The sequence below is a fragment of the Mastacembelus armatus genome, chromosome 7 (assembly GCF_900324485.2).
Source record: "Mastacembelus armatus chromosome 7, fMasArm1.2, whole genome shotgun sequence".
In the NCBI taxonomy this organism is placed as follows: Eukaryota; Metazoa; Chordata; class Actinopteri; order Synbranchiformes; family Mastacembelidae; genus Mastacembelus; species Mastacembelus armatus.
This window is the reverse complement of record NC_046639.1, coordinates 12,136,435-12,147,188: the sequence shown is the minus strand read 5'-3', so window position 1 is coordinate 12,147,188 and position 10,754 is coordinate 12,136,435. Positions and strand designations below refer to the sequence as shown.

Here is a 10,754-nt window from a genome sequence, read left to right as displayed (position 1 = left end):
ATTTGACTTGATAAACACTGTGAGCTATAATACATTATATTATAATCTGTCAGGGTCAGGATTTTCAGTCAATGCAGTTTGTAACATTTATTGTTATGGAGGGAGCTTCATTGTGCAGGACCAGCACACAGACAAGTGGACAGATGCAAACCTGACAATCAGCACCACATCTTAAACCACCTTTGCATGAGCTTACCAAATGTCTTGCCATGATTTCATCCCACCCTGCTGCAGGGTGCACGTCGCGCTGGTGTCAGGGTGCTAAAAGCGCTGTTAGTAATGATGCCTCACAATTAATTGGCTGATGATGAGGCTAGTTATGATGTAATCTCTCTCACTCTCTCTCTCTTGCACACACCAAGCCCCCTCCCTATCTCTCTCCCGTTTCCCCACCTCTTTCTCTGTCTTTCTCTCCTATCCTAACCAACATGGCCGCTAAGTCGGATGGAGCAGCGGTGTCTGTGGAAGATGACAACACGCCCAGGAGCCTCTCGGAGCCGGGGAACCCCGCCGCCCGGCCCCGCTGCACCGCGACCGGCGGGAAACCCTACACCCTGCTGGACTGCTGCTGGGTGCTCTGCGCCCTACTCGTTTTTTTCTCCGACGGCGCGACCGACCTGTGGCTGGCCGCCGATTACTACCTGAGAGGCGACTACTGGTGGTTCGGTTTGACGCTTGTGTTCGTCGTGGTTCCCTCCGCCGTCGTCCAGGTATTAAGTTTCAGGTGGTTCATGTATGACTACTCGGATGTGAACGGCGGGGACGGAGCAGCGAGCGGTAGCGGGACCGGCGCGGCAGCTGCAGGAGCGTCAGGCGGAGCAGCCGCTACGGGAGACAACATTTTAAGCACCAAGGACAGCGATCAGCGAGGAGCGAGTGCGGCGACAATGAACGCCGCGAATGCAACCCCGGTTTACACGTCCTCAGCCCCACCTGCGACGGCAATCGTGGCCCCCCGGAGGTGCTGTACAGTCTGCATGTGGGTCTTTCAAACCGTGCTTCACGTTCTGCAGCTGGGGCAAGTGTGGAGGTAGGTTTGCTGTGGTGTGTGGAACAAGGGGGGGGGGGGTCGTGGACAATTGTGCATTTGTACTAGTATATGTTTAATATGTGTGTGTGCACGTGTGTGTGAACTGCATTCACAATGATATCCTGCTTTTGAGATCTGTGTGCATGTGTGTACGTGCTCACTACGTGGGTCTGCGTGTGCATCCATCCATGTCCGTTCATGTGCGTGTGTGTACGCTTGTCCCCTGAAATCGTAGACTACCACTCCTTCACATTGACTGGTGACAAAAATGTACAAAAGAAGAGTGAGATGCTTTTGTGTGGAAACTGAATTTGTAGCATTCCTCTCACACAACAACAGTTGGAACAGGAACTTAGCCACTCGACGTTGTGTTCTGTCTTGTCCTGATTGTGACAGAATCTGTATGGCTGCATACAGTCGCCTGAGCTCTGATGCAGTTTCTTTCCTTGATGCCTGTGCCCCCCCCGTCACGGTGCTGATGTGTTGGCAGGGATCATGTTGAAGCTCAGTGTTTCTGACCCCGCTGCCCCTCTCCTCTGGCTGATTGTCATTTTAGTGATTCCACCCACAACACATCCAGTTAAACTTCATTTGCAAATTAACATGGCATATTTAAATGTCCACAGTTGGAAATAAAATGTACTTGTGGTGCATTTATTATTTCAATGTTATACTATACTATAGTCCACTATAATTCTGTGAGAAATATTGTACATTTTACTCCAGCACATTTATTCATCAGTTAGTGATTACTTCACATTAAGATTTTACATAAAAGCAGAATAGGCTTATAAAAACCAACACATTGGTAAAGATTAAACCAGTAATCTTTTTGGCTTGTGACCAGTTACAATAAAATGGTGTCATGGGGCTCCTTACTACATTTCAGATACTGTATCTCTGAGTTGTTAACAATTCCACCAAAGAGATTTTTCCTTTCAATTTCTCAGATAGTTGAACAACTGTATCAAGACCCGCACAGGTAAAAGATATGCATATATTTCACAAAAATAACAAAGGTTAGGGAGAATTAAAATATAAATAAATAAATAACAAATAAAGACATATTTGTTCAGCAGAACTTCGTTTTATTTCTTCTTTCCAAACCGTAATCATCAAACAACCCGCTCAGATGTATCTGGTGACCTTTTAAGGACCCCTAGGATCCTAACCTAAATGAATTGAAAATTGGTACATTTACAAGCAGTATTTTTTCCAAGCTACTCATAAAATTATGATATGTTACATGACAGTGATGTACCATAAAATATAAATATTATGTGACCTGTAATGCTGAATTTTGGTAAAGCTGCTGTTAGAACTGGCAGTGGTGCTGGTTGTGAAACAACCAAAAACAAAAAGGGAAGTAAAAAAAGCCAACATGACCTTGGTCAGTGCCAAAGACTGCAAGTGAAATGTCTGTAAGCGTACAGACTGAAGGGTGAGTGAAAACATGAGTGCCAAACAAGTCTGGACCAGAGAAAAAAAATGTATTGACAGACTCAAGACCCAGACCAGGCTTGAGTAATGCAGGAGTAATGTAGATGCATTGAAAATACCGTAACAATCTGTAGTAACAGAGAAAAGCATTTAAAACAATCTCAGACACTCAGAAAATATTCTTAAATTCATGTTCTGTAGTGACCAACCAAAAGATGTCTTAAATGTGATGTGATGTGAATGAAAAGACTTTTTTATTGAATATGAATATATAATATTTTCCAGCATCCATAAGACTATTAGTTTGGGCTGGAAGCACTTTTAATCCCAGCTTTTTCTTGTGTAAATGCAGAAAGAAGTTGGAGTACTAGTGTGTTTCTATGTTATTTCAACTTTTTAAGAAAAAATAACAAGGTTTTGCACCTTTGAACTTGACTTGCTTTTGGAAACTTCTTCAATGGGGATATTAAAGGTCAAGTTCAGACACTGTAGCACTAAATTTGCCTTGCTAAGGGGCTCAGCGTTTCACTGAACACTGTCCTGATGAAGAAGTGTGTTTGAGCAAGACACCTAGGACTTAAGGTGACTTCTGACCTCTCTGTTGAACTAGAAGAAGACAGGAAATCACAGAAAAGTCAGCTCATTTTGAAACAGAGCATGTGGGAATTCACAAGTATAATTCACAAGTATAATTGCATGCAGACTCAATAACGAACTGCATTAATGAACAGTAAGATATTGGGAGCTGGAGAATGAGAATGAGTTGGCGTTAACGTGATAGAATTGGACAGTGCTCAGTATGAGTCAGCTTTGATTCCATCTTCAGTTTTAAATTTGATAAACTGAGATTTATTCAGTACATGAAATAAGTTTCACCTTCAGCTGAGAAGTCCCAGTTTTTTTCACTGTCACGTGGGTTTGGGTCTGATCTTCAAATAAATGTGAGTAGGAAAACAAAAAAGTCTTGATTTCTTAATTGCTTTGTTCTGCAAAACCCAATCTTGAAGTGTGAAACTTACGTCATATTTTGTCTTCTCTAAGCTGGAAATCTTTCAGCCAATGTATCCTGTCAATCACCTGACAGATTTTGTCATCCTTTTGTTGTTTGTCCTTTTGTAGCAGTTTGGCTTAGCCAGTGTGAGAAGATGCTATAGAGAGAAAGAATAGCTGAGAGAAAAAAGCTAACTTGACTGGCATTTGGGGAGATGCCTACAACTGATGCTAGTTCCAGCATCTTTAATGTAGCAATGGTGCAGGGGCGCATCTAGGATTTTTCTAAATCAAAGGTTATGTTTTACACATAGGGTCTGAATATACAATATAGCATCATTTATGCAAAGCTCTTCATTCAGTATGTTTTTCTATACATAACATTTAATAGGCTGCTGTTTCACTCATTGTAAACTACTCAGTTAGAAATGGGGAAGACATGACTGCCAGCAACAGGACAGAAGAATAGTCAAAACTGATAGTGTTTTCCTTAAAGTGACAAATACAGTACAATCTGAAAAATGGTTAAGCCTGACTTCCTTAGGCCTTTCGGAAAAAATGCCCCTCACTGGACATGCCCAAAGCACACCACAAGGTAAGAGCTTGTCTTGTAAATATGACTCGACTTTATATGCGGTACATATTGTAAATATAACACCAGCAAAGAAGAAACTGTGGTTACATAGTATACAGAATGGTAATGTTCACATTAAAAGGAAGGTTGGGGTGGATGGGTCAGAAATCACAAGATTTTCCCACAAGAAACTAGAGTTTTTATCCATGACTGTTTTATAACTGTGACAAGGAAGGAGATTTCAAGCCAAATTGTGATCTAAACCTAACCTAATAGTTTTTGTGAATTCAGAGCAGAAATAAGAGCATTGGGAAGTTCTTCAGGATAGCAGAGCAGAACAATTTCTGGGTTGAGCAAAGAGTGATGAACAATCAAATAAGGGAACAAGAGTCTGACAGAAGAAGTGGAAAAAGATGAGGTGGAAGCGCCTGGTGATCGGGACCTGGGGAAAGTCTGGGAACCTCTAGTGGCTGGAGGGAAAATAACAGAAACTGTAAGAGTAAGCGATAGAAACTGTAAACCCTTCTCCTTCAGTCCATGTAAACCTTGCAGTCTCTGAACACAGCAGAGCACACATGGTGATAAATGTACATCTGATTTGAGATGTGCCATGCCAGCGCACAGCGCCATTACATAAGACATTCCACCATGATTAACTTGATTAAATCCTAAATAATGACATCAGGCAGTTACAAATAAACCTACAGACTGGCTGTTAATAAGTTGATGTGCTTCTCAAGATGTAGGATAACCAGTTTATTAAGCTTGTGTTTAATTGACCTTCTTTTCCTTCTTTACAGTTTTTTCAGCAGTTGATTTTTTATTCCTGGACATGATTTACAGTGCAACTCGGACATTGTATGACATGATGTTACAACATGACATACTGTATGTATTGGATTTATATAATTATATAAACAGCTTCATGCAATTAGTTTTCATAATTTATTTCTTTTACCATTAGCTGGAAATACCATTAACAACAACAGGCTGATATGATACTTTACTGTAACTGGCTCAGCTGAGACCAGCAATGTGACTGGCTGACATATTTATTCATCACCAGAATCTCTCATCTTTTTTCCACCCTGCTGCTGTATTTAAACTGTATGGACTGTGTTAGTAAAATTGATGGACAGAAGTATCAGCTGCATCTTTAATATCCATTTAACCTTTATTCACTCAGATAAAATGAGCAGCACCTTCCATTTGTCTGTCTGTTGTGTATCCTGCTGCCTAAACAGGTTTTAATATTCATGCTGAATACTGACCCTATGGTCAGTATTTGTAAAAGTGTTCTAAGGTCTTGAGTTACTTTTGATTAAAAATCTTATTAACAAATTAAAGCCACACTGGTAAATTAGAAGGCGCCAGCAAACATCCACAGAGCCTCTATTTTCCATTAGCATTCAAATCACAGGATTGATACAAAATCCCTTCCCACTGACTTTTATCTTTCTGCCTTTACCTTACGTTCATCTGTCATTACGGGATAAATCTATGTAACTCAGTGTAAGTACTGAAACAGAATACTGAAACACTGGTGATTACATTTATTTATTTATTTATTTTAACATATTTAAAGCAGCACAGTGAGATGCTGCAAATATCATTTTCCTGATCTTCAGCAACCATGTGGGGAAAAATCCATCTTTAGGAATACACAGAGCATTATTCCCAGCCACATAAGAGGCAGAGCCCAAAGTCAACTACATATGTAGCAGGCTGAGATTTGAATCAATGTCGAGTCACCTTTTCATCACTCTAGACACTCATTCTGCTCTTGATATCACTTTTTAAATCTACATTTAAAATCCACAGCTGAAAAGCAGCAAGGTCACATTTTTTTATCTAAGGGTTGTTGAAAGGCATTCTGGGGATTGTAGGAAATCTATAATTGAAAATGAAGCAGATAAAGTACTTTGAGAGGATGTGGTTTCAATAAAGATGTGATTTTAGTGCTTTATGAAAAATTACTTAGATTAGTGTCATAAAATAGTGATAAGCCTATCAACTAATTGAACAGATTTAAAATATCATACTGTTGATCAATTTCAGTGATTAAAATTGTAGTTAGAGAAGTGATGCAACACATAAAGTAAATGTCATCACAGTAATTTTTTCTTATATTGGTTAAATGAATTTGATTTTCACACAAATACTGATTACAATAGGTCACTTATTCAGATGTATTTTTATTATGAAATAATATTTGTATTTGTATTACTTGTATTATTTATCAATAATAGGACTGGCATTTTCAGGATACTAGAATGTGCATTCCTTCCTCATGATAACACATACGGTTGTTCCTAAGCTGCTTTATAGTTTTCATATTCTTGATGGGCTACTTTGTCAATTTTGAAACTCAGATTCTGGAAAATCTTCAAATGAATTATCTATGTTGAAAAGTCAGACCTTGTGACCTCCACCCGAGTTCATTAATGGAGAGTTAACAGAAGACGGAGCAAAAGTTAGGAATCGGCACACCGGTTTATTATAAAAGTACAGAGACGTCTCCGGAGATCCACTCACATACGCAGGCAGAGAGATCTAAACAATAGATGGAAACTATACAATGTTTAAACTGTTGGGCAGCGCCCCACCAAAAGGAATTTATGATATTACCCTATATGGAGTTGTTATTGCCAACTGTCTTCTATGTGTTCTGGGTGGGGGTCGCTTGAGCAAACCAAGGCCAGTTACTTCCTTTATCTTATGTGAAGTCCCCATGGGTGCATCTGTTTAATATGCAGTCAATAATATAAATTACTGGCAATTACTATTTATTTATTTATTTATTTTTTGTAATGCAGTAACGTAATGCAGTAATCTATGCTGAAGTTACTGGATGGATTCTAAAAAAATGGTATAGGCCTACATTTATGCCATCCTCTGGAAGAACTAATTTATTTTTCATTTAGTGGCAGTCATTGTGTTTAGTGCAGTTTAGTAAATACTAGCCGTATGATATAATAAATAAATGTGCAACGCATCTTTATGTTAGTACTGACACTGTGAACATTAACATGCTCAGTTAGCATTCGGCACGAAACACTGTTGTTTCTGAACACCATAGCTAAAAGTGTAAATTATTTTTTATTTTCTGAAGTTACTGTCAGCCCTGCAATGGACTGGCAATCTGTCCAGGGTGTACCCTGTACCAATGTAAACTAGGATTGGCTTTTATTTTTGGCTGGCTTTTGCATGTCTTTATGTTTTGTTTTTTTTTTTTAGCCTACATATTCAGACATTCCTATTTTTCAGAAGTATTTAAAGCAATATATGATTATATTCTGTTTATTCTCTTACACTGACAGGTTATAAGGGAGACAAAGTCATGGACAATGACAGACATGCAGGTGGAGATAACAAAGCGTGTGTTTCAATCCTGCTGGAGTTCAGTGGTCAGTCTGTTCTTAGGCCAATCCGTTTTGTTCCTGTCTGTACCAGACCAGAGCAATCAATTTCGGAGAGAAGTAATTGAATCAGTTCCAAATTGTCTCTCATCTCATGTGGTCTGAGTGGCTAACTAGCAGCCTCAGAGTAGCTCAATATGCTGAATCATTCAAATATGTGTGTGTATGTGTGTGTATCCACGAGTGTGTCTTTAGGCTGGGGTGGCCTTAACATTCATTCACAAATGAAGTGACTCTCAATGATTATTGGTCTTACTTTTCATTTTAATTATGAGGTCTGTCACTCAGTGACTCTTTAAATGGTGGCTGGGGGGTGATGAGCACTTGAAAGCGAGTCGGTAAAGGAAAAAATAGCAGATCTTTTACTTTTCTAATCTCTGCATGTCTATAAGCCTAGGACCTCTTTTCTCTCATCAGCTTAAAGAGTGATACACCACATTGCACACTGTATATCAAAAAACATAAAAAAATAATTAAATATTAAAGATGGCAAATAAATTCTTGTATTATGTGAAAAAGCTGGAGTAACTCCACACAGAAAGAAGGGTCAAACAGGGCTCATACTTATAACTATATTTTATGTATTTATATATTTATTTATATATTTTATTATATTTATATTATATTATATTATATTGTTGCTGTTCTTTTCTCTCTCCTCTATCCACTCACCCCAACCTGTCGAGGCAGATGGCCACCCAAACTGAACCCGGTTCTGCTGGAGGTTTTTTCTTCCGTTAAAGGGAATTTATCTCCAGTGTCGCCAAGTGCTTGCTCATAAGGGATTTGTTGGGTTTTTAGTTTTAGTTTTTGTAAAGTGCCTTGAGATGATTTGTATTGTGATTTGGTGCTATACAAATAAAATTGAATTGAATTGAATTGAATTTAATTGAATTGAATAGAATACCTTTTGCCATGGGGCAAGTGTGAAAATGGTCAGAGATGACATCAATATTGAGATAAGGGGTCTGACTCTAGCTGATGCACCTAACCTAGGAGAAATCGACAGAGTGTGGCTACATGTGGCAATTTCAAGGTGATGAGTTGCTTTTTTGGTATTTGTTTTGGACTTTGAAGCAGTTTGGAACTCTTCAGGTTTTCATCCTGTACCACTAAATAAAACATGAAGTGCCTGCGATGAGGAAAAGTGCAGGTCATATAATATTACCAGATGTAGCATGCAGACTCAGAGTGTGGGGAACTACGTGGAAGTTAGGATATTTCAAACTGAAATGTAGTCTTATAGTATCATCATCATTGGCATCAGCAAAAAACCTTATATATTAGAAGACAACAGAAGTTGGAATCTGGCTTGGTTTTTTTTGTGTTTTTTAATTAACCCTGTTCTTAAAATATAGAAAACAAATGTTTTCTAATTATCCATTTTCAATTTTACAAACCTATTGGTACTAATAATGTGCTAAAAATGTGTCACATTTCATATTTTATGTACACATCCTCTGCACAAATGAGCAACAAAGCCTGGATTTTATGATTAGTCGGGTTTAGTTGCTTCTTTTTTTTATTATAGTCGCCTACAAACTGCAAGTAAAATACATTTGGAGTTACAGTTTTTTAAATAACAATGTTGTAGCAAATGTCAGCATGCTTGATGAATCAGCAGCACTCAGCACCGCAAGTCTCTAATTTCCTGAACATTCAGAACCAACAACCCAAATCCTGGGAGGAGGCCTTGTTTTGCCTCCTTTGGTGACCCTTATTCTCTTTACCTTTCTCCTTCAGCTTAACACAAACATGTAGAACCCTGGGGAACACATGGACAAAGTAGGGTTGATGGGCCGGGCTGCTCTAGGGTGGTTCTGTCCTCTGCTTGTCCTCTTGAATGTCTGTCCCACAATTTTAAATGCATACTAGAAAATTGCATTTCCTGCGGAAGATGCGTGTGAATGCTGAAAGCTGAATGAAGCTGCTCAACAATGCTGAAAATGGTTGAAATTAATGGCTAAATGCAATCCTGAAGAATCCTAGAAGCTGAAATGTAAAACTGGAGCTGGAAGCTTAACTTGTTTAGTTTAAAAACTATTAAACGTTGCTGAAAATGGCTGAAATGCATTGCTGAATAAGCTGAAGGCTGAAATGCAATGCTGAAGAATCCTGGAAGCTGAAATGTAAAACGAGTTGGAAGCTTAACCTGTTTAGCTAAAAAAACTATTGAACATTGCTGAAAATGGCTGAAATGCATTGCTGAATAAGCTGAAGGCTGAAGTGCAATGCTAAAGAGCTGAAAGAGGAGCTGAAATGTAAAACTGGAGATGGAAGTTTAACTTGTTTAGCTTAAAAACTATTCAAAATTGCTGGATGAATGCCAGGGTGAAAAGAGAATATGATGAAGTAGAAATAAAATGGCTGTCAATTGCTAAAGAAAGAAGTGTTAAACTAATATAAAAGAAGACACTGTAGTGAAGGATGGAATAACTAAAGGAATTAAATATGACGAGTTAAAGAAAAAGAATGGAAGAATGAGACAGCAACAAAGTGAAATTGTAGAAAGACTGTATAGACAGAAAGAGTGTATAGTTTAAAAACCAATAAATATTGCTGAAAAATACAGAAGGTAAAACCTGTGTAGCCAAACCAGGAATATTTGAAGGAAGGTTTTCTGAAAGAAGAGAAGATGGAAAAAATGCCTGAAAAAGGGAAGATATGAAGCAATATGAAGTAGTATGAATAAAGAATAAACAGATGTGCAGTGATAAAAAGGCTGAAGGGAAAAATGTGCTGGAAAAGAGCAAATATTAGCATTTCTTAGCTTCTATTTTGAAACCATGAAATAAAAATTCTTTTATATTAAAAGGCAGCCTGCTGCAGAAGATTCATGTAACCATGACTTAAGATCTGAACTTTAATTTTGATTTTTTGTTATTCTTTGGAACTCTGCATTAACTTCCTGTAAATAGCTGTAAACTTTTATTGTGAAAGTCTCACCATGTCCTGGTAGCAGACACCATGGCTGATACTGAAAATGGCCTCACTTGGTGCCTGAAGCTGTATTCCAATAGGTAACGACCGTTTTAATACTGAGTTGCTGTTTCAGGCTTTTCTGTTGAGAAAATGCTATTTCAGGGCTTTTATTTTGAAGGGAATAGTGCTGAAGAAGACTCATGGGACCTCATACAAGAATCTGGACTTTATTTTAAACATTCCTTATACTTTACAAAAATGTAATATCTTCCAATAAATAACTGTAGAATTTTATTGTGAAAGTATTAATATTTGCTTTTTTGTCAGAAAAGAGGAGACCCTGCCTCTCCTCACTCCCCTGTAATATCTTATAGAAACA

General features: G+C 38.3%; 1 protein-coding gene across 1 annotated transcript in view; it reads left to right on the top strand.

The window, feature by feature from the left end:
* Window positions 1–428: 428 nt before the first annotated feature.
* The window catches only part of xkr7b (XK, Kell blood group complex subunit-related family, member 7b), a 364,599-nt gene continuing 354,273 nt past the window's right edge, over window positions 429–10,754 (top strand). The window contains exon 1 of the mRNA XM_026332846.1: window positions 429–1,030. Coding sequence (XP_026188631.1) covers window positions 429–1,030 — 602 coding nt within the window. The remainder of the gene's footprint in view (window positions 1,031–10,754) is intronic.